This window comes from Triturus cristatus, chromosome 4_2 (assembly GCF_964204655.1).
Source record: "Triturus cristatus chromosome 4_2, aTriCri1.1, whole genome shotgun sequence".
Taxonomy (NCBI): Eukaryota; Metazoa; Chordata; class Amphibia; order Caudata; family Salamandridae; genus Triturus; species Triturus cristatus.
Genome location: NC_140586.1, coordinates 364,047,118 through 364,072,177, shown reverse-complemented (window position 1 = coordinate 364,072,177; position 25,060 = coordinate 364,047,118). Strand labels below are relative to the sequence as shown.

General features: G+C 44.7%; 1 protein-coding gene across 3 annotated transcripts in view; it reads left to right on the top strand.

Annotated features, from left to right (window-relative positions):
- The window catches only part of AXDND1 (axonemal dynein light chain domain containing 1), a 564,522-nt gene that overhangs the window by 120,712 nt on the left and 418,750 nt on the right, over positions 1–25,060 (top strand). For all 3 annotated transcript variants that reach the window (XM_085601802.1, XM_085601801.1, XM_085601803.1), the window contains exon 6: positions 15,989–16,074. In XM_085601802.1, the coding sequence (XP_085457928.1) occupies positions 15,989–16,074 (86 nt within the window). The remainder of the gene's footprint in view (positions 1–15,988; positions 16,075–25,060) is intronic.

The following is a 25,060-nucleotide window of genomic DNA, read 5'->3' as shown; positions in this document are numbered from 1 at the left end:
TCTCAGGAAAAGGATGGGTCGGTGGAGGGAGTGATTCTCTCCCCATCTCTAACTCCTGAACAGCAGGAGGACTGTCGCCAGGTCCTGGGGCAGTACTCCTCGTTGTTCTCCCTTGTCCCGGGTAGGACTCACCTGTGCGTCCATGACGTGGACACAGGAGACAGCCCACCTGTGAAGTCCAAGATCTACCGGATGTCAGACAAGGTGAAGGCCAGCATTCATAGTGAAGTCACTAAGATGCTGGAGCTAGGAGTGATTGAACCTTCTAGCAGCCCCTGGTCTAGTCCGGTGGTGTTAGTACCGAAAGCTGCACCACCGGGTGCCCAACCAGAACTGAGGTTCTGTGTGGACTACCGGGGACTGAATTCAGTGACAAAGACTGATGCACATCCGATCCCTAGGGCAGATGAATTAATTGACCGGCTGGGAGCTGCCCAATATCTAAGTACCTTTGACCTTACCTCTGGGTACTGGCAGATCTCTTTGACTGATGGAGCAAGGGAAAGGTCAGCCTTCTCCACGCCCAATGGCCACTACCAGTTCTGTGTGATGCCCTTTGGGCTCAAGAACGCACCTGCCACGTTTCAGCGCCTGGTAAACCAGATCCTCACCGGGATGGAGAGTTTCTCTGCTGCTTATCTGGATGACATAGCCGTCTTCAGTAACAGCTGGGAGGATCACTTGCGTCACCTGCAAGCTGTTCTCCAGGCCCTGAGACAAGCTGGATTGACGATCAAGGCCAGCAAGTGCCAGATCGGGCAGGGGTCGGTAGTGTACCTTGGACACTTGGTGGGTAGGGGAACGGTGCAACCCCTCCAGGCGAAGATCGAGGCCATCATGGCCTGGGAACCCCCCAAGACACAGACTGAGGTCCGAGCATTTTTGGGCCTCACGGGATACTATCGCCGCTTCGTGAAGGGGTACGGTACCATCGTAGCCCCTCTCACGGAGCTCACGTCCAAGAAACAACCTCGACGGGTAGTCTGGACGGAGGCTTGTCAGCAAGCCTTTGAGAGATTGAAGAAAGCCATGTGCGAGGCCCCGGTCTTAAGGGCCCCAGACTTTTCCAGGAAGTTCATTGTCCAGACAGATGCATCAGAACATGGCATTGGGGCAGTGTTATCGCAACTCAACGAAGAGGGTCTGGATCAACCCGTGGTCTTCCTATCCAGGAGACTACTTCCCAGGGAACAGAAGTGGAGTGCAATAGAGCGTGAAGCCTTTGCAGTGGTATGGGCTCTGAAGAAGTTGCGGCCATACCTGTTTGGCTCGCACTTCCTAGTTCAGACCGACCACCGACCCCTTCGTTGGCTGATGCAGATGAAGGGGGAGAATCCCAAGTTGTTGAGGTGGTCTATTTCCCTACAGGGGATGGACTTTCAGGTGGAACATCGGCCTGGAGTGGACCACGCCAATGCAGACGGTCTCTCAAGGTATTTCCGCCTTAGTGATGAGAACTCCCAAGGGGTTGGGTAGCTCTCCCCACTTTCAGCTGGGGGGGACGCGTGTTAGACCTGTCAGCCCTTTGGGTGGTCCCTCCTCATCATTATTTATTTTGTCCCACTTTTGCCTCAAACCCTGTTTGAATTTTTCCTTTTTGGGAACCACCAGACTTTTTCGTGTTGCTGCAGATTCAGGGAGCCATTTTAGCTACCCCTGAAACTTCTGTCTGAGGGCCTGGAGCACAAAATGGTGGCCACCTGTGACATCACCAGCATCCACTGGAACCTACCAGCACCTTCCAGAACATTCCAGGAGATTCCAGAACTCTGTGACAGTTGGAGACCGTTTAGAATGTTGGGAGGATAAGAGAGGCAGTTGGCAGTTGGAGCTGGCAGTTGGCACCTGACTGGTGAAGAGAGAGGAGCACAACAGTGAAGGAGGAAGGAGTGAAGCAGCAGGGGTGGAAACTTGTGCCTGGAGTGGGGTCCATAAACCCACCCTTGATACTTGTCCCTACTGATGGATCCCAGCCTATAGCCCTGTGTGGGAAGAAGACAGAAGAAACTTATCCTAAGGACCTGGACAGCAGGAACAGGCCTTAGAACCAAGAAAGCAGCAAGATCCTGACCTGGAAACTGGTTTCCCTGGAGTCCGGCGTCGAGTAGCCTGAGACCTGGAGCCCGAGGTGGAGAAGCGGCGCTGACTGAAGTAGCAGACGTCGTACCCGGAGCCGCCTGAGGTCGTGAGAGGGCGCCGACGGAGGTCGTGAGGAATACCAGAGGTCGAGGAGGGAGTGAACCGAGGTCGAGCGAGCGGCGTCATCGGAGGAGTGAAGTCCGCCCTCCGGAGTCGTCGGAGACCGAGGTAGAGGTGAACCGGAGGTCGGGAGTGAGGATCGCACTCCGGAGTCGCCCGGAGCCTGTGAGGAGGAGCACCGGAGGTCGGGGGTGAGGATCGCACCCCGGAGTCGCCGGAAGTCGACATCGAGGCCAGGCCGGCCGACGTCATCGGAGCCGAGAGCGCCATCGGACCGGAGCCGCCCGAAGTCGACATCGTGAAGAGACTGCCCGACGCCGTCGAATCGGAGGTCGAGATCGAACCGAGGCCACCGACATCGGACCGGAACCGCCTGCCGGCGTCGTCAAAGAACTGACATTGTGCCGAGGCCGCCGAGACCGAACCGGAACCGCCTCACGGCGTCGACACGACTCCAGCGGCGTCGGAACATCAGAAAAAGGGCAGTAAGTGGAGTAGAGGGCGCCTAAGGCCCTGTGGAGACCTGAGAGACTGCTCTAAGGGGCTAGGGAGGTGCTGAAACCCACCTGACTGTGCCTGGGGTGAACTGGGACTAACCTAGAGAGGTTGTGTGGAAAGAGAAAGCCAGGGCACTGGTATTCCCCCCTTTGATCTACCTCAGCTTAGGCCTCAGCCTTGTCCCAGCCAGGGAGTAGCCCCCCTCAAGCCTTCCACAACCCTACAAGCTGTGCCTGGGCCAAATCAGCCCATAAGAATTGAAGTGTCATCTGATTATATGAGGGTTGCTGTATACTTTTAATTATTTATTGGGGGTACTGTATTTATTGAATTTTGACCTATTTATTGCTGCACTATATTTATAGGTCCACAGGACTTGATGGTGTACAATATTTATTGGTACAGTATTTATTGCCTCAAAGTATTTAATTGTCTGTATATATTGCACTTGTATTTATGCCCTGTTATTTATGATCACCCCTATTTATTTCATCAAACAGCCAATATTTATTTGACCTGCACTAATTGAAACTTGTATATTGTGATTGACCTATTTATTTTTCCAATCAGCAACTAAGAGAAAAAGATAAAGAAAGAATATTTTCATAATTTTTACGGTGTAGAGTCGTTTTTGGAACGGATGCACGCATGGTTATTGTATGGGTATATTGTATGCTTAGCACGGCGCCTGTTTCCTGACCACTCGAGCCAAGCTACCACAGTGTGTTCGGGGAGTCCACCACCACCCTGCGGAGTGGGAGTGGGCTGTTTCCAACACCTGTCAATCTAAAACAATCGATATAGGGACTAATAGACCATGGGTCCAGACTCATTTTACCAACTGTAACAGTGATAATTTAATCTATTTAATCTCTTGTCCTTGCCACAGTCAATATGTAGGAATGACAACTCGTAAAGCTAGACTGCGCATGTTAGAGCATAAGAGCACCTTCAGGTGCAGAAAGACTAACACAAAATTGACAAAACACTTTGTGGAGTTTGACCACAAAGCAGAAGACTTTTGCTGGACAGTATTGGAAAAAACATATATACCTTCACATATCAGCGACGTGGCAAACTTTATTTTTAATAAAGAACAAAGGTGGGTTTTTATACTGCATCGTGATATCTCTGGGTTGAATTACGCTATACCATGGACTGCTCTACACAAATAAACATGCATGCACAAGTGGACTCACTGATCCAGATCAATATTAAGACCAGAGCTTGATAGGACTATTACAGAAACCTTCTGTTTTTAGCTGTAATTGTTGACACTTGACATTGTACATGGGTCATAACATACATTACTATTCTGCTAAGTCCTGTCCATCTAGAAGTTTCTCCACATCTTCCCCATACTTTCACTGTTCACTGTAAAGACATCGTGGAGAGAAAACATTAAGTGTTATATATCTCAGTACATTAGGAATAAAGCGTTCATCTTCCCAAGTTCATTTTTCCAAGACACTTACATAACCACTAGATGTACTCTGCAAAGACTCAGTGAAGTCTCTGTCTAATAATAACACTATAATCTGACTTGGGAAGGTAACTTTAAAGCAACTTTTCAGATTTATGCTTTGTTTGACATTCATAGGTAATAACGGTCTAGGCGGTATCCACAGATCTGTGTTATAGAGTCGTGAAGATACCTCGAGGTGCCAACTAGTTTATTGAGCTGTCTGTCTTCCTCGTTATGCAGACTAGGTACTGGGTCTGCGTGTACGATATGATATATATTTGAACTATGACTTCCTAGTATGATGACATCATGTTGGTGCTTAATGTGCGGAACACTATAAACCGCATATACAGTGTTCCTCTCTTGTCCAAAACTTACATTATAAGATTATCAACGAATCGATTGGAATGAATGTAATACTTATGATGAATCTCTAAACAAGCTGTAGAAAGATCATTTGGCAGGCAAATCAAAGAACTACATCTCCCGCTGGAATTGACGTCACTTGGTAGTTTTCAGTGACGCACAATGCCGGCGCCTAACGATCAATGATCTGCTCCAGCTGGCAGCATCCGTATGATATAAAAATCCTCCGCTCCCCCTGACCTTTACCTCCACCCACAGCTTTGGCATAGCGTGGGGCAACGACGGAGAGGTAAGGAGCGAGGGCAGTGATTTTTCATTGATTTTTCATTGTTTAGTCAAAGGGTAGAGTGTCGCCCGTCCTTTGTCCGTTTGTTTTCAGTGACTAACCCTGTGCACGTAGATGTAGTCCTTTACAATGCAACAATGTATGTATGCTGGCAAGTTTAGAGTGCCGCTTTTCCTTTCCGCATTCGGTCCACGTGACCTTTTGATGCAATATCTTTAAATACAGCACCCCCTAGAAACAGCACCCGCACACACAAACTATACGTTTTTTGTAGATTGTAACAACAGTAGAGTTGTGCTGTAAGGGGTTCCAGGGGCTAGAAAACATTATTATCATAACTTTTAATACGCTGCAAGGCTACCTCTGAGTAACCCATAAGACAACGTTCGAAGGGATCTAACTTCAGTAGACCTTCGTACTATGTTTTTAGCCTTGAGTTACTGCTGCCCCCCCCCCCCCTTTTTCTGCCTTTTTTCTATTTTCTTTCTATTTGTTTCTACTTGTGACTTCCGTCTGGCCGAAGTAATACTGCACATTACAAGTTTGTTAGTTGCTCCTCTTCATTGTACACATGACAGTGTAGGTGTATAACTGTGGTTTCCTAATTAGCAGGAGGGTGGGTTTTCTTTAAAGATGCACAAAGAGATTTCTTTTCATTGTTGCTCTCTCCCCTCTTTGTTTCCACACACAACAGAGCGGGGCCTCTTATACCTGAGTTGTTCCAGGCGAGGTGAGGCCCATTCCTCGTATCTTACGAGTGAGCAAGATAAATTCATTGTTTTGTGTAATACAAGGTTGCTGTAAGTTGGAGGTTGTAAATACTTTACATCTTTATTCTCGATCTACCAGTCTTATGCGTGAAAATGTTACTGTTGTGTGACTCTATGTATCATTACTATGTATGATCTTCTTGTTCCAGGTGCATTCATACCCTGTGGATACAGAGGATACATACGTGATATGTGAGGTTGTATTGATTCTAATCCGCATCTTTAGAATATTTTTGTTCACATTTTCTCTGGTTCATTTCTTGCACTTATTACACATTGGATACTTATGTAGTTGCAAAATAAAAAGTAGGTCCTGATGAAAGCCAGGGACTAATAGTCTCGAGGGCTGAAACATGTTGACCATATAAATAGGCAGTGATGTATGAAACTGCCTCCATGCACTGTTTTTAACTAGGATTATAACAGATACCCTAAATAACATATTTCTCTGTTATAAATCCTTTTTAACTCTGTCTTACACTTTAGCACTGCACTCAATATTCCCATTTAAACACCTGTTTGAAGGACCACTTCTATAGGATCTGTCTATACTTGATCAATTTCTTGGTCTCTTCTTTAGACCCCCTTCATGACGTAATCCACGGTTCATCCCTCTATGATCAAGAGGGTAAGTGGATGGAAGGATGGAAACCCAGATGATAAGTCTGATCAAGGTTATGTGTTTGATGGGAATCCAACCACTCATAAGGGTCTTTTTCTACTCTGCACCTCTTTCTGTGTAGATATGAGTTTTTGATCACTGTAGGCACACTTCGTGTAGACTGGTAGATATTTATTAGACCCCTGGGTTTTTCTGGTTAGTTCATATGTTGAGGTTGGGGACTGAACCAGAGTCAGGTCTTTAATTCCCTAAGACCCCATTTTTCATTTGTTATTATTAGTATTAGGGAAGCCTCAAAAGTCAATACATCTGTGTCCTGACTGGCTAGAGGTTATATGCATGGTCAAAGCACTACAAATTGGTGACATTGAATGTCTATTTGTCTTCTTTGGTGATAGACACCTAGTTGTAGTTGTAAACAATAAAAGTTTGTTTAAAAAAAAAACAATCAGTACCTCTGTGCATATTTCACACATTTTCAACAAAAAGGGACCTGCCAGCATCACTTCCCACTTCCTAATTAACACTTGGGGAAACTATTAGCCCCTCTTTGCATGTCTTTTACACTAGGACACCTCCCTGTTGTATGCTCTAGTGCATAGCTCCTTCGCTGCGGCAGAAAAGACTACTGTAAGTAAGGCAGAGATGGCCATCCTGCAGAGCTAGAACCCTATTGGCGGACAACATCGAGAGAACTGCGAGGATAGCATACACCACACAAGGGTCAATACATACCAGACAGTAATGCAGAGGGCTGGGCAGCTATATTTGGATGTGGCAGTACATGTGGACCAGTAAGAAGCAAGTGCCTAACGTTATTTAGCGCTGCAGAGGACTGAGGTCATCCCTGGAGTAGTGGATAGACACATTGAAATAAAACCTTTTGCCAATGGCAGTTTCATATCCTTAACAAAGGCACAAGAAGTCAGAAGCAGTGCAGGAGAGGAGTGTGTGTTTAAAGAAGAATAGCATTATAGGAAACCTGACTTTGAGTAAAAGATATTGTTTTCTCAATGACCGGAGTATAGAGAGCAGAGATTAAAAGCCACATTGTATGGCTCGGTTGTGACATAATAATGCAACATTGATGTTGCAGAATAAATGACTTACTATAGCATACTTGTCAATATATAGGTGGGAAATTTGTATATACAGAAGAAGTCACAGACAAGAAAATGCAGTTAGTAAGGTCAAGAAACAAGAGTAGACTGGCAGGAAAAATGGCTCTATGAGAAGCTGCTATAAGAATGAGACTCAGATGTCAACAGAATTTTAGGTGTGTCGTCGAGAGGATAAAGGTTCAGTTTATATCTGAAATGACTTAGAACTATATTGTGGAACATCATATGTAATATGAGTTAGCTTAGAAATGTACTAAATATATAAATATATCATTGATTAGACAATACATCTGAACTATGGGCCAGTCTAGATTGGAAGAGCAAAATATATGCCATGAAGCACACAATGTTATTTTAGAATGTCATCAATATGTAGTAAAATTGATATGTGGGCTGCAGGGTGGGGGCTATTTTGTTCACCAGCAATATGTTTGGTGTTCAGCTTTCCTCTTTTGTGGTATTTCTTCATGTTTTACGACAAAAGAATCTCCTTGTAAGGTGTGCATGGATATATATATATATTGTAAAAACTCAATGAAGAGATTTAAAAAAAATGAGTCCCAGAGTCAAGGGTTACTGCTGAATCTGACACTTGAGATGCAGGTCACAGGAAAGCATATGGAATAAGAGGGGATTGAATGATCGAAAATAATTGAGACAGCAAGGCTATCTCCATCACTGGAAGGAAACTGGAAAAGGATAACTTGGAAAAGCTATCCTAGAATTAGCAGTGCAATCTGTTTAGAGGAGAAGACTATCCTGTAATTACTAGAGTAATCTGATTACAGGAGGAAACTATCATAACATTTACAATGGAACAGATAGATAGAGACAAACTATCCTGGAAATCCCAGCGGAATCTGATAGCTGATCAAAAACTATGCTGGACTTCATAGGCATCTCATGATTGAGAAAAGATATCCTGTATTTAACAGAGGAGTCTTACAGCTGGGCAAGCAGATCAATCTGATTGGAGGGGAAAAGGATATCTTATAATTAACAGAGGAATTGTATAGTTGGGGTAAACCAGCAGAGGAGTCTGATAGCTAACTAAACACTAGTACCTGAAAGATAAAAGCGCCAACCATGGGTATGTAGTCATGTGAGACTGGGGCAAAGTCAAAAGTTATGGCATGAATGAATGAACGAAATTGAATGAATGAATGAATGAAATTGGATTTGTATAGCGCTTAGCTACCCTGAGGCCTCCTAGCGCTTGCGGAGCGGAGAAACAAAGAAAGGCACGTGGTACTAGTGTGAAGTACTGAACAGATGAGTTTTGAGAAATTTCCGGAATGTCAGCAGGTTGGGTTCCCCGCGGAGGGTGAGCGGGAGGGAGTTCCAGAGGTTGATGGCATTCAGGGAGAAGGCACGTCCCCCCCATCTGGATCTCCGTACCTTCGAAGAGGTTGGGAGGAACGCAGAGCTGGAACGGAGACTTCTGGAAGGTTGATAGCGGATTACTTGCAGCTTCTGGATTGTGGACTGAGGGGAACCGAGATACAGTGTGTTCCCGTAGTCCAGACGAGACAGTACCAGAGCTTGCACCATAATCCCCCTCGCCTGGAGTGGGAGCAGGGGAAGGATCTTTCTTAGCATTCTCATAAGGCCAAAACAGGTGGCGGAGAGTTTAGTGGCTTGGTGGTTGAAGCATAGAGAATTGTCAAGCCACACGCCTAGACTCTTAATCTGCTGTTTTGGGGTGGGCATGGGGCCAAGAACGGTCGGCCAGGTGAGCGTTGGGGAGAGAGATGGAAATTTGCCCAGAAACATTAGTTCGGTCTTATCCCCGTTTAGCTCAAGATGGGATAGGTCCATCCAATCGGCAACCGCCTCTAGGCAGGTGCCCAGGGTGTCAGATGATCCCTCTGGGTGGTTGAGTGCCACCACCAGTTGGGTATCATCTGCGTAGGTAATGATCTTTATGCTGAAAGGAAGGACTATTTCCGCCAGTGGGGCCATGTAAATGTTAATAAGCGTGGGGCTCAGGGAAGAACCCTGGGGAACCCCACAGCTGAGTGGCCGCTGAATCGATGAGGCAGGTTCTTCAAAGACTTGGAAGGACCGATCCTTTAGGAAGGATTGGAACCAGGTAAGTGCCATGTTTGTCACTCCCATATTTTCTAGGCGCTCAAGCAGGATGTTATGATCCACAGTGTAGATGCCGGCACTGAGGTCTAAAAGAATGATAGCTGCTGAGCTGCCCTGGTCCAGGAGTCTCCTTGCCTCCTCTGTTACTGCCAGAAGGGCCGTCTCGGTCCCTAACTGGGGGCGGAATCCTGTTTGGGTGATGTGCAGCAAGTTGTTGGATTCCAAGTGCTGCACCAGAATGGAATTTATATGTCTCTCCAGCAGCTTGCTCAGCCACGGAAGGAGAGAAATGGGACGTTAGTTGGCCATGATAAGGTGGTCAAGATTAGGTTTTTTCAGGAGGGCTCTCACCTGGGCCCGTTTCCAGGCCAGAGGCACCGTGCCGGAGGTGATGGACGAGTTTATGGCATCTAAGATGACTGGGCGAATAGAGTTGGTGACTAGAGAGAGGTACTGAGGAGGGGCGGGTTCCAAGGGGGAGCCAGATGTAACTCTGGAAATGAGGTCGTCCAGGGCGTCAGTGTCTAGCAGAGGGAATTTCCCTAGGTAGCACTGTGATTCACGGTAAAAAGCGCTGGTGCTAGGTAGAGTGTGCTTCGGCTGATGAGGAGGGAAAGGCTGGCATATCAGCTGGATTTTTTGGTGGAAATATTCTGCTAGGTTATTGCACCGATCTGGGGCTGCCTCTGTATTGGGTTGTTTATGCGGCAGAGTGGAGAGGGATTTGGCGATGCGAAAGATTTCCTTAGGTGAGTTAGCAGCTGCATTAATTCTTTCCTCGTAGAAGTTGGATTGGGCGATTTTGATCTCTGCCTTGTATCTCCTAATTGCCTCTCTATACTCCTGTTTACTTTCCTCTGCAAAGTTCTGTCTCCATCTCCTTTCAAGTTTTCTACAGGTCTGTTTAAGCTCCCTTAATTTGGAGGAGAACCAGGGTGAAGATTTTTGCTTGAGTTTCTTGTGGGAAGGTGTTTTTTGGGAGTATGGTGTCCAATGAGTTTTGGATCCAGGAGTTGAAATTAGTGTTTGCTATCTCGGGGTTAGGGTCACTGTGGGGTCTGGTGGCATCGAGGACCGTAGTCCATTGGTTGATGCAGAGGTTTGACCATTTCCTATCGAGTGTCGACGTAGTGTTCTGAGGGTGCGGGGGGGGGGGGGCTGAAGTTTCCCAGACCATGGGAATGAGCGAGTGATTGGTCCACGGGAGGGGGACGGCAGTGCCGACCAGGAGATTATGATCATTGCTGAACACTGGGTCGAGGAGATGGCCCTTGTTATGTGTGGGGGCAAAGCCTTTCTGCTCGAATTGAAGTGCAGAGAGGCTGGATGATAGATCATTGGCCAGATGGTTGGAGTGGTCGTCCATATGGATGTTGAGATCCCCTAGTTTGGTGAAGTTGGCATGGAGCGAGGTTCGGATACACTAGGTGGATTGAGTCCAGTTTCAGCTTACCTTCGGACTTAGAAACTTTTTTTCAAAATTTATTTTGAGAGGGTAAAGTTCAGCTAGGTAAGGCAGCCAGAGGTGCCGAGGAAGAGGCGTCATTGTTGGAGAGCTGCTGGACAAATTTGTGGTGAAGATTTCTACCATGGGAACCAGTCACTTTTTTGGAAGATGAAAATATATAGCCAACGAGGGATCCACAATGCCTTTCGAGTGGTGCAGCGGAACTGGATTTGTTGCTGTGGAGAAGAATGTAGGGGAAGTTATCGCTAGGCCAGGCTGACGGGCGATGCACCTCACGCAGATCAGCAAACAGGTAGGTCCCGGTCTCTCGTTGGTACTCAGGCCACTTTTTGGTGGAAAGGTTTGTAAGTGCCAAAATTTCAGAAGCACCTTTAGTATCACTTCTAAGGGTCCAGGACTGGTTGGGTACCACTTAGGGGGAGGGAGGGTGGGTGGTCAGGACTCATTTCAGGCAAAGGCCAGGTGTGGGTTCAAGGTCTCTTGAGCTTGTTATGTCCCTTTAGTTCACACAGGAGACCAGCCAGCTAGCCCTTGGAGTCACTCTGGTAATCCTGAAATCAAGCAGCAAGGCAGGCCACAAGCAGCATGACAGTCCTCTGAGGGTACAAGGCAGGCTTCATGCAGCAGGGCAGTTCCCTTAGGGTCAAAGCAGACCTCGGCAGGACATTTCTCTGAAGCACAAGGCTGTCCTTCTGGTGGTCCTCGACAGGTCCTGGAGTGAACTAAAGAGTTGGCCTGAGGGTCCAATATTTATACCTGGTGCCAGCCTTTGAAGTGGGAGAAACCTATAGGCTAAGCCCACAGCTTGTTCTGGAAATATACCTCCTTCTCCTGCCCAGGCTCCAAGTGGTCTAAGGTGACAATAGGCTGGTGTCAAGTTCATTTGTGAGTGTGTTGGAAGCAGCTCTCTGAAATGTAAGTGGGGCAGGGAACAGCTCTGCCCCACCTATCCTGGCAGGATGACCAATCTTGCCAACACTCAGTCCCCTCGCTGTCTATGAGGAATACACAGAGGCCAACTCCAAGCTATCCACAGTCATGTGACTCAGGACACAGGCTGCAGGAAACAAATAGTTAGGACAAGAAAACGCCAACATTCTAAAAGTGGTATTTTCCGGATTGCGACTTGAAATAGACTTTGCCATTAAAGAGGATTTAAAATTACAATTCTTTTGAGTCCAACCATGACATCTCTACCTGTTCCCAATCAAGGTTAGCACTTATTAAATTTAATAAGGTGACCCAATATTATCTTGTGGGACGGGTAGGCCTCATAGCAGTGAAAAACAACTTTGTGAATCTTTCACTACAAGGACATATAAAACCACATGCACTACCTTTTAAATACAGCGCACCCTGTTTAGGGCCTGCCTTAGGTGTGACTTATATGTATTAAAAAGGCAGGGTAAGGCCTGGCCAAAGGGTTATTTAGTCTGTTTGAATAGGCAGTTTAAAACGGCACACAGGCTGCAATGACAGTTCTGAGACATGTTGTTAAAGGGCTACTTAAGTGGGTGGAACTATAAGTGCTGCAGGCCCACTCGTAGCATTTAATTTACAGGCTCTGGGTACATGTAGTACCACTGTACTAGGAACATATAAGTAAATTAAATATGCCAATTGGGTGTAAGCCAATTTTACCATGTTTAAAGGAGAGAGCCCAAGCACTTTAGCACTGGTTAGCAGTGGTAAAGAGTCCAAATACCAACAAAAACAGAATTCAGAAAACAGTGTGGAGGCAAATCTTTTGGGGGTGACCTTGCAGAGGGCCAAGTTCCAACAAATCTAATAGTTAGGTAGATATTATTGTGAAACTGTTAGCTGGAGAAAAGCTATCCTGGAATTAACAGATAAATACTTTAGGGTTGTAAAATCTGTCCTGGAATTAACAAAGAAATACGATAGCTGGAGAAAATCTGTTTTACAATCACATAACCTGACAGTTGAGGAAAACCTATATAGAGATAAGAATTAACAGAGGTTTACCATAGTTGGGGGAACTTTATACTAGAATTAAGAGAGGATTGTGATAGACGGAAAAAATATTTAGTGGAAACTACAGATGAATCTGATACCTGGGGAAAACCTATCCTGAATTAATAGAAGAGTGATATCTGCATAAAAGCTTTCTCATGAACAAAATTGCTACTCTGTATACTAGAAAAAAGGAAGCAGAGTAAAATAGAAATGCAGTGGACCTGGGAAAAGCACTACCCAAAAGCAAGTTTCAGGCTTGAAAGTGTGCAGCTTCAAACTAACTCATTTAAAAGACAAATGCACATCACTTAAGTAAAGAGCAGAAGACATTTCTCTTTAAAGAACACACCATCACAACACAGGACCATTCTAACTCTGCTCTCAGAACTCAATCCTCGCTTTTGGACCAACTCATTTGGCCCACTTGTTTGGGAGAGCCCCCCCATTCCTAAACATGAAGTTAAGAGCCTTGGTGTCAATGATCTGAACATGATTTTGCAGGCTAGGAAGGTGTCAGGCACATGCTTTGGGCTGCTAAGATCCCCTGGGAAAACACTGAAAGGGCTTCCTTTGGAGTGTCAGGGAACGGTGGTCCATGGCCTAATCCTCTCACGCCTAGATTATGGCAATCCCTTGTATTTCGGTAGTCCAGCATATGTTATGAAAAACTACAGGTTATTCAAAACACAGCTGCAAGAGCATTACTAAGCGTGCCAAAAAGGAACTCCTCACGTCTGGCGCTTGCGGAACTTCATTGGCTACTGGTCGAAAAATGAATTGAATTCAAATCCCTATGCATTGTCCATAGTTTAAAATACTCCCCAGGCACACACATTCTTCAGTATCTTATTACTCCTCATACATTACTCCGGGCAATGAGATCAAGCAACCTCACCCTTTTTGACATCCCCAGAATCAAGCGAGCAAGTGGAGCAGGTCTCTCATCCGCTTACCTCACTGTAAATTCTGGAATACTCTCCCAGCTCAACTCAGGTCAAACATCAACGTAAGTTTTAGGAAGCAACTTAAAACTCACCTCTTTACATAACTTTCGGATAACACCCTTCAGTTAACTCTGTGTCTCCTTTGGCTCCTTCTGTCCTATTGCGCTATAAGATTACTTAACAAAACATAACATTGACACTACGTACTCGCAAGGGAATAGCACTGTGCATCACGACTGAGCTACCGGAAAGCTCCAACTGATCATTGTTATGTATGACACTTGTGGTGTTAATTGTAATCTGAACTGCCTAATGATGATGATATTGCTCAACAGAGTGATGGCATAGTGCTCCCATATAACATCTGTGAAACCTAATAAAGTTTGTTTAAATAAAAAGAAAAAAACCCATAACATTGACTTCGTCTTTGCCTTTAGCCTCGTACAGAGTTTCATTGCCTTTTAGCTAGGTTCACGCTATAGAGGTACGACATACATACATGCCTACATACATACAAAAACACATACTTACACCACCTAGAACAAGAGGCTGAAAGCTAAAGAAGCACCTAGGAAACCAGGAACTGTATCAGTGACAAAGGTTACAGTAGGAACTGCTCTTCGATAACACTAAGGGCCTCATTCCGAGTACCGCAGAAATCCAAATTTGTGCCAAATGGAAACGGTGCATATCTATAACACTAGGGTGTCCCCCCAATATTGAGGATGGGCAGGAGCACTCAACTCCACATCCCTGGCTTGTTTTGAACACTAAATGGGGGCAGAATCTAAGCTCCTTGCATAAGTGTATGTTTCTAACAGAAAGGGTGTCAAAACCCCTTATCGAATTCCCTTCCTCTCGCCCACTGTGGATGAGGTCTCTTGGATCTCTATGCCAGCGTATGTATCCAGCACTCCAGCTGTCACTTGACTTGATATCTTAGTGAGCCCCTGTAACACTAAGCACTCCATGGCTCAGTTTGTGTCTAGCAATACAGCGTTGACTTCTTACACCATGCCCCCAGTACATATCTCTAACACTAGGTAGTGTTTCTTTGATATAGTGACGGTTGGTTGGTTGGTGGGTGGGGTGGGGTGGGGTGTGTTTGTGTTTTGACTTGTTCACCTCCATTTCCTAAAGCAGTTCTCCAACACTGAAGGTCTGCAAGCTTTCTATCCTTGCATATCTCTTCAACAAAGGGGTTGGAGGGGCTATATAAGCTCCATGTTTCACTGTTTGCCTTGTCTTCATATCAAAGTGCATGCCTCTAACTCTAGAGGTTCTCTCAGCTATTTCTCCCACTGCGGGTCTCTAATAATTAGGGATCCTCTTGTCTGAATGCCTAGTGCATGCTACTAACTAGGGTGACTCTTAACTCCATTTAGATCTGTAAATCCAGGCAATTCAGACTTCATATAAAAGTTTAGATCGCTAATACAGAGAAGGCTCACTATCCAAATCAAAAAAGTGGTATGCAGTGGTGGTCTCTTGAGGCCTAATCTCCATATCTGGGTTCATGTCACTGATGCTACTCATATCCAGGTTTCATATCCAGGAGGTCTGCTTTTCTCATACTGAACTGTGTCCAGTGTTTTCATGTGTCACAACATGCTTCTCTCACATGGGGATAATCGCACAGTTTCATATGCCGAGGCATATCTCTCTAACACTAGGGTGTCTAGTACTTTTTAACTGTCACAGTATACCTCTCTCCCACTGAGATGTCTGACAGCTCCATGCACAGGTGGATGTCCAGTACTTCCTTGAGCCATGGCTTGTCTCTCAGTTCCATGATGTCTACTCCAGACTTGTACCATGATATAACTGACCCACAGCAGGATGTCTAGTACTTCCATATGCCATTGTATGCCTCTTTCACAGCCATGTGCCTATACTTCCACGTGCCTCAGTATACCTCTCCCACAGCACGATGTTTACTACTTCAATGTGCCTCAGTATGTCTCTTCTACAGCGGGATGTCTAGTGCTTCATGTGCCTCGGTATGCCTCTTCTACAGCGGGATGTCTTGTACCTCATGTACCTTAGTGTGCGTCTCCAACAGCGGGACGTATAGTACTTCTATGAGCCACATGATGCCTCTCCTACAGCGAGATGTTCAGTACTTTTAAATACTAGTGCTGCTCCTCTCTCTTGCCTAATAATCACCTTTTTTGTCCACAGTTGCTCAGCACTCGGGACAGCCTCATTCCTCAGGAGTTTCACATGGTAAAGAACAAAGGAGTTCTGGGATTGGAGTACTATGAAGAGTGAGTGCCCTTATTATCACACACATCCTCAGTGTGAGCATCTGTCCCTTATTCACGTATTGACCCTTTAGAGCCTCCTGTCAAGGTCTATAGTTTTCCCTGTCCACTCTCGCAGCCTGTAAGTCATCTACTATTACATCATTTGTTGTCTTCATCCCTCCCTTTCAACATTGGTAGTCTCCAACCTTCAACTCACTCTAGTTTATTCCCTTCTCCTTTTTTGTGATTCATTTTTCATGTATTATGTGGTATCTTTACCTTTTTCCTATTGTGATCTCCATTTTCTCGGACCATTCCAGATGTACTTCCCTTTTACCTTTCCTCTTCTTCATTAAGTTTATTTTTCCAGATATTCTCGCCTTCATCATCTTTTGTGATCTCCTCCTCCCCCTTGTGACATTTGGGGGCTTCCATGTGATCTTCGTGATCATTGCACCATTCATGATACCCTACCCTTGTACTGTTTGTGATCCCCATCTCTTGCACCCTTCATTATCTCCTTCACGTACATCCTTTGTGATTTTCTTCCATGTACACTTTACGAACTCCTTCCCTTTTATCCTTCATGTTCTCCGTCCCTTGCACCTTTGTGATTTCCATCCCTGTATCTCTTGTGATCTAACTTCCTTGTAGACTTCTTGGCCTCTTTCCCTGGTGCCCTTGTTTCCTTCATCTCTTACCCTTGTATCTTTTGTGCCGTTTGCATTGCACCCCACTCATAATATTCTTTACCCAAGTCTTTTTTGATAAGTGGCATCTCTAGAAATCATTGGCAGGGCATTTAGGGCTGTAAATGAAGCTAAATGAACATCAAACACTAAGGCCCTGCCCCAAATACTTAACAGAGTTTGTATTTGTAAGTATGTATGCGCTTAGAATTCAAGAGCCACTACATTGCGTAATCGGTCTAAGAAAGTAACTACAGATCACTCCTCACATTGCTGCAAGTGAGTCAACAAGAGGTAATATATCCAATATCATATGTTGTGAAACTCATCAATTTATGAATGCATATGTACAAGAGGAGCTTTTTTGTAGCCACCATACATAGTTGAGGTGTCCTGTATGTCAAGTTGTCACTGTGTGATTAGCCTGGGCATTAAACTTGATTTCAGTATCAAAGAGAACTCCAAGATTCTTGGCCTTCTTCCCAGGGTTGGGGCAGGTTCCTAGTGTATCTGGCCCCAGCTGCTATTCCAGCTCGATGGTCCTGTACCAAAAAACAGCACCTCGTTTTGTCCCTCCATTAAGTTTTAGAAAGTATCAGCTCATCCAGTCTGCCACTGTTGGCATACCTAGCGAGAAATTGTCTGCTATGGAGCATGACTGCTTGGGGATTAACACAATAATCTGTGTATCGTCGGTATATGACAGCTAACTAACTTTAGACAAACTTTTTATTATGTTTTATCTTTATAATGAAGTTTGCACTCATAGCTACGGCAAGCCTTGAGTCAAAAAATGTACCCAAATATTGTACAATGTCCGGTTTGTTTTCATACAAAGAATTAACGATTTAGCTATGCTTTTTTCAATTATGAATGTTTCTGTATAATGTTTTTACTATGCTAACATCGTTATGATTTTAATTAACCAAACAATAAAAATAAGTAATTCATTCATATGACACTACCTTCAGCCCAAATGCCTTAATTATGGCATCAGGGCGGGGCGGGGGGGGGGGGGGGGGAATGGGGCCACATAAAGATTAAAGAGCGTGGGACTCAACGGGGAGCCCTGTGGCACTCCGCATGGCAGGGAAAAAATTCTGAGTAAACGTGCTGTAACTTCACCCTTTGTGAACGATCCATAAGAAAGGAGGGCCTGGGCTTGATGAGTGTTACCCAGATCTTGGAGACGTTCCATAGACAGCAAAGGTGATAGAGCAAGGTTTCGTGAAGAAGAAACTTGCTCGAATGCAATCCTCTCAAATAATGCGTAACACTTTAATCAACCTGTTTGTAAATACGAATATTGCATTACATTCAATATATCGTATCTAGGGGAAGCTCTCTTGTGTATTACTAACCAGTAACCCGAGTGTCTTAAAATGGCCGACAAAACGCGGGAATTTCACTGCACATGCGTCTACTGCATCTACGTGGTATGACGTTTTCTATGCTTGGAGGGAATCTTTTGCAGCTGCGCAATAGCGTTTAAATTGGCCGCTTGAAACTCACATGTTAATGCGCATGCTACTGCTTAAACTAAACCTTGCAAGTTCTACTAATTACTAATGCAAAAGATATAAATAAGTAAATGGGATTAGAGTAGTGATAAGTGCTATACAGTGAATTCATTTATTTTCGTATTCTAACATTTTTTTCTCTGACTTTATTACTAGTTCGTATTTGGGCATCAGAGGGTGACTGAAATCCCTACCGCACCTGATCTGTGCTCACGCGCACTAAACACTGCCCGGAACCATGATGACACCGTTGAAACCCAGCCAAGGACAAGCTGGGAGAATCTCATGAGAACTTAACCCATCGACTCGGACAAGAGCAACAATGATAACAAAGTGTATAAATTGTATTGATCATAATATGAAATGCGGGTGGGAATAAAGCTTTGGGAAAGTAAAATGATGGGGCATAAACATAGAACAAAGAGCCTAAAGAAAAATATTACATTTAATATGGTATGAAGAACTCACCTCCTTGCCCTGTCCAATCAGAAATAGGGGAAAACACGATATTGAAACATTTGGGGTGGTACACGAACACAGAATCGTATAATTGAGGTAGGTTAGTTAGTTAGATGTCTGACTCTGAATCCGACCCGACACGTATTCTGCCACAGACGCTGTCCGAGATGCTGTTTCAGACCTTGCAGATGCCAGAGACCCTGCTCGAGAGACTGAAATACTGATTGATAATCCTATCATCTAGAAGGGGAATTGCGGAAGAAAGATCGAGGAGAGTAGTGCCAGAGAGGGGTGCGAAGCTGGTGTTGCACTTAGAAGAGGTCACCTTCCCGGTTCTGAACTTGTCCTGATCCTCTGTCTTCCACCTGTCCCATGGACTCCGTCTGGCCCATCTTCAAGGAGTTGGGTTCATCTATCACCTTAGGTAAATATAATTCTGTGAAATCTGTCCTTGTACCTGCTCTCTCCTTCTCCCTTTACAGGTACTGCCATCACAAATATTGTTTTGAGACTTATTATTTGAACTAAACTTGATTTCTTCCTGAATGAAACTCGATGTTAATATGTCTTTGATCTTTGACTTACAAAATTATCGATTAGATAAAACTTTTAAAACTTTTCGAGTCTGTGATTATTGGAGAAACCCTTTAATGTTATTTCTGCCTATACTATTAGCTCCTAGATTCATTGACCAGAGGAAATTTATTGTCAAGGAGATTGGATTGGTAAGATTTGGTTAAAGATAACAAAATCTTTTTTTTTTTATAAACTTTTTCTATTAATAGACGTCAGCTTATCGATTACAGTCCAGAGGAAGTAATATGTCAGGCTACATGAGAACAATAGGTAAAATCAATCATTACAAAATATCCCTTGGAAAGTCTAGGGTGAAGGGGGATCTTCACTGGTGAAGGGGGATCTTCACTGCTGATGGTGAGTGGCGGTTGACATATGTCCCCACGATAGGAATTCCACAAGCCCAAGACACGGGCCCACTTCTTAGGGCAACCTCGGGCCACATATACAGTCTTTTCTCTGAACATTGACCAATCCAGATCTTTTTCCCAGTCACCCACTGTAGGAGGATGCAACTCTCCCCACCGCTGTGCAATGTTTCTCTTAGCGAGCATAAGCCCCAAAGTGACCCATTGTGTCATGTAATCATTCAGATCTGTTGGTTCCCAAATATTCAATAGGCATCTGCGAGCTTCAACGCAGAGTTGCGTGGATAAAACTGTGTTAATGATGTTGTGTACTTTGCGCCAGTAGGGTTGAATACTGTCGCATTCCCAAATTATGTCCATAAAAGTACCCACCTGGCCACATCCCCGTCTACAATCCCCTCCCCGTCCATTCTCCCCAACCGTACCAACTGGGGTCCTGTCACATAAACCCTATGAAGGACTTTAAGTTGGACTAGTCGGAGGCGCGCTGGTATTGCCACGACTCTAGGCGAAGAAAAACAGCCTCCTGCCATTCCTCGTCGTCCATCTCGATTCCATCTCTGGACCATCGCTCCCGAAGTGATTGAAGAGGATCTGGCATATTATTTATCAGTGATATAGTGTTATCAGGGACGTGGCCGTCTAATACTCTATCCTCCAATGGGGAAGATTCGGGAAGGGTGGTGCCACGCTGCAGATGGGATCGCAAAGCGTGTCTGACCTGTGTGTAATGGAAGAGTTCCGAGTCAGCTAGCTCGAAGTTCTGTTGGAGAGTGGCGAATGACTTAACATCCGACTTGTCCCACAGATCACCTATACGCGAGAGACCTATGAGGTCCCACTTGTCAAATCCCTTACTTTTCCACAAACTACCCAGCTGTTCTGAGTCCAATAACGGAGTCGCACGTGTAAGCCTGCAATCCCATCCAAGGCATTTAGTGGCAGTGTGCCAAACATGGACCGAATGTTTGGTGGGGCCCGTGAGGTTAAAGCGTTGTGGTTTGGAATAAAGGGCTCTATTATAGTTTCCACCAGAGAGAAGCAATCTATCCATGTTATAGCCTGGATCTCCGGGAGGGGTGTAGGTGCCATGATTGATGGCAGCTAGGTGGGCCGCCCAATAGTGCTTTTTAATGTCAGGGAGGCTGATGCCCCCATCGTACCAGTTCAGGGTGAGCTTACTGAGGGCGATACGTGGCTTTCCATTCCATAGCAAGTCCCGCTGAAGACCTTCCACTTCCCTGAAGTAGGACGTTGGGACCGGGTCTAAGGAATTCTGCAGGGCATATAAAAACAGCGGCAAAGACATAATTTTAAAAAGGGCCCCTTTTCCCAGTAGGGAAAGGGGAGTGACTTCCAATTGTTTATATCTTTCCGCAGCCTGGTTAGAGGCGGGAGCAGGTTCTGGGTATAACAGAGTGATGGATCTAGGGAGAGAAAAATTCCCAAATACTTGAAGCCCTCTGTACGTATCTGTATTGGGCACCCCTTCGGTGTGATAGGCGGCTCTCCTGCCAAGACAAACAACAGGAATTTACTCCAGTTAATAGAGTATCTGGAGAATCTACCAGAATCTACCGAAAATAGCAAGGAAATCCAACACTACAATCGGGGACCGCTTTGGAGAAGTCAGATAAAGTAGGATATCGTCTGCGTAGAGCGTGACGCGGTCTTCCCACTCCGGGGACCAGCGCATGCCCCAAATCATGGGGTCTCTGCGTATCCAGGCTGCCAATGGTTCCAATGCTAGGGCAAACAGGAGGGGGGACAACGGACATCCCTGCCGGGTCTCTCGACCCAGCTCAAAGGTGGCCGACTTTTTATTATTAACTACCACTTGCGCTAGAGGTTTAGCATATAGGAGCTGCAGCCATTGAATATATTTCGGGACAAACCCCATCTTCTCCAAAAGATACGGCCATTCAATGGGGTCGAAGGCAATGGTGGCATCCAGGAAGACTATTACAGCTGGTTCTAAGATGGAGGCCGCTCTGCCTAATACTCCATGTACCCTATGCAAGTTAAGCGCTGTGTTACGATGTGGAATGAAACCAGATTGATCTGGATGGACTAGAGTCTCGATCACTGTGATCAGACGGTTGGCCAAAAGCTTGGCCAGAATCTTGGGCTCTGCATTCAGGAGGGAAATCGGTCTGTACGACCCACAGTCAGTTTTAGGTTTCCCCTCCTTGTGGATAGTGATTATGGTGGCCGTCCTTTGGTCTATCGGTAGGAACCCCTTTTCCCTAGAGTCCTCATACATGGAAGTTAACAAAATCTTGCAGGTAATTCAAAATTGACCCCAGCGGTACTACTAGCTTTTTGTATGAATGTTTATGGGCCCAGGTAAGTATATGATGTGTAAGTAACACAGGCTGGTAAATCCGCTGGATCAGTTTTTCTTGGTAGCAGAGCTATGGTTAGGGTTCTAGTTTGTTAGGTAGAGAATATTGTGGATTGAATTATTGATTTATGCATTAACACCGTTATTCATTTGCATCATTTTATATGATGTCTGGAAATTCCCGGGAATATTGAATAGCGGTTGGCGAATGGAAGCCACACTGCAGTGAGGTTACTTGTCTGGATCAGGAAGGTGCTGAAAAGTTATGCAGGACTAGAAGCACTGATTAGGGATTATTTTTTTTTGTATAAAAGTGAGAGTAATTGGTAGCAAAGGAGTTCGCTGGTGAAACTTTGGTCTTATATCACCTAGAAACGGTAATACTGAAGGAGTAGATTCTCTGATGTTTGAGTGAAGAGTAAGCGGAAACGTTTTACTCGTAGTGTGTGAAGAGTAAGCCGAAACGTTTTACTCGCAGCAAAAGAAATAGACTATTGTTTGAATTTAGAGGATCAGACAAAGTAGTGAATGTTTCTATGTTGTTAATTAATTAAACTTGCACTTAAATTAAAGAAAATAAGTTTTCGTATTACCTTGGGAGGGGTCAGTTGCGAGTGCTGCACTGACGTCACAGAGAGCCGCACTGGGATTGGTTGAAACAGCGGGTGTGTGTGACTTACGTGAAACATTGTAAAGGAGGGGTCAGTAGTGAGGAGCGATACTGGCGTCACTGAGAGTCGCGCTAGTATTGGCTAAACAAATAGAAAAACAGAATCTGATTGGTTAGGAGAATAAGAAGCTGCATTGGTATTGGAGAATCATTAAAGTAAGAGCAGCTATTTGATTGGTCATAACCATAGAGTCCCCAAGCATAATAATAGACACTTAAACTTGTATGTACGATCCGACTTTAATAGGGACCCGTCCAGATAGGTTTATTGGACTTGCTTAGGAACCGTATCTTAACCAGAATTCACACGTAATGTATGGAGAAAAGAGAAAAATGTCATTTATGCAGATAATTAAAAATGATTTTAAGAAGGAAAAACCTATTAAAACTAGAGAAGGAATTCTTATCCCTCCCCCAAAAACGCCAGCATCATACATGATGGTGGAAAGAGGCTATCATACCTGTGTATGGTTAGAAAATTGGATAGAGTATACATAAGACGATGGAATATTAGCTTTCCCCGAATTTGGAACGTTTAACGGGAGATTCTTACATAACTTTCGCACTAGAATGAATGAATTAGAACCTAGACCTAGATTGACCCAGTACGAAGCATTAGAAGAATGGGAAACTGAAGCATCTGAGCGCAATAGATCACGAAGTAACAGAAACCTAAGTAGGTATTTGTCGTGGCCAAAACTCCTCAGGATCGTACGTTGCTCAAATGGTCCACCTCTCGACACCACCACGGTCTGAACGCAAGTACACAGACTCCATGGAGCGGTCAAGCGGGGAAAGGGAAGGAAGGGGACAGCGGGGAGGGAGACCTGTGAAAAGAACAAGACCGGTATAAACACCAAGATCGCCTATAGCTTCTTCCTTTCCTATCCTAACCCTTTTTAAATGATAAGTAGAACTCTTAAGGGCTGTACCTGTATAGAAAGAAAGACTTTTCTTCAACTCTGCGTGTCGCCTAGGATGTGTATAAGTTACCAGCTCGATCAATTAGTCAATCCGGTTTTGCTGAGACAGGGGTGTGGAAGAGCCGACCTCCAGTACACCAGAAATCAAAGATTTGCCCTCTGTTGCAATACGTCTTGAACAAAGGCCTGAAGACACAAAGGGGATTTTTCACAGCGCACAAGGAGAGTACTCCACAGTCTCACTCACTCTTGCAGACGCCTCTCTCGGAGGAAGAGTTTATACATCACTCTTGGAAAGTATCATAAACACATAGAAAGCGCCCCTTGCTCCGGGCGGTTTAACCGAAGGAAACAGAATGTTCCTCCTTCTCCAAGAACAAGGCTGTATTATCAGGGCTATTGAAGAAACGATCATTTCCCCCGCATGAACCGATGTCGGTTCGCCAACGCGGGAAAACGATTCTGGACTCGCTTGCCCAGAATCCTTAGCAGCCTGTAAGTGTCGCTGTAAAGTAATTTGATCAGGGTGTTCCTATCTTTGGAACTTCAGACAGGTAACCATAATACAAGCGTAATCAAGGAAAAGAGGCAAGCTGCTAAGCGACTCCGCAAGGAACTGTATAGAGTCCCGCCAACGGAGCAACCCTCTGAAGCAGCGTTCGAGCCCCCCTCAGTTGCCACCACAAGGAAAAGAGCCCACAGCGTGTGACCTGGTAACGGATTAGAGAGTTATTGGTGCACGAAGCACCCTTACCAGCCTCCGTCTTCACTGCAGCTCCTACGATAAAGTAATCGGCGTCTCTCCGATGTTCCTGGTGTTCTATGAAGGAAACGCCTCAAGCGCGCGCTGACGTCACTGGCGTCAGCACCACCGAGGCTCATGTGATTTGTGGTGAGCAGTCTACATATCGACTTTTTAATATCGAGGGACATAAATATCGAGTTAAACATATATGAAGTAAAAAATATCGAAATAGATAATATCGATGTGAAAAATATCGTATTTTTTTTTTTAATTATATGTCGATGTAAGTGATATCGTTAGTAATAATATCGACATGTTAAAATGTCGTTATTGTATGTTTAGTAAATATTTTGAAGTTTGCATAAATTGTTAAAATGTATATAATATGAGAAATATTTATATTGTTTTAGGGGCGGGATGTTGGGTTATAGGGGATAAGGGTGGGGAGTGTTTTAAAAATATTTATTAATTTTGTAATATATTTTTAAATTTAATTAGAAAATTTGAAATAAATTTTGCATTTTATGTTTAATTTTAGGAGCGGGATGTTGGGTTATAGGGGATAAGGGTGGGGAGTGTTTTTAAAATGTTTATATATTTTTGAATTTTTTTTTAAATTTATTTATAAATTTTAAATGTAATTTAGAATTTTATATTTAATTTTAGGAGCGGGATGTTGGGTTACAGGGAATAAGGGTGGGAAGTGTTGTAAA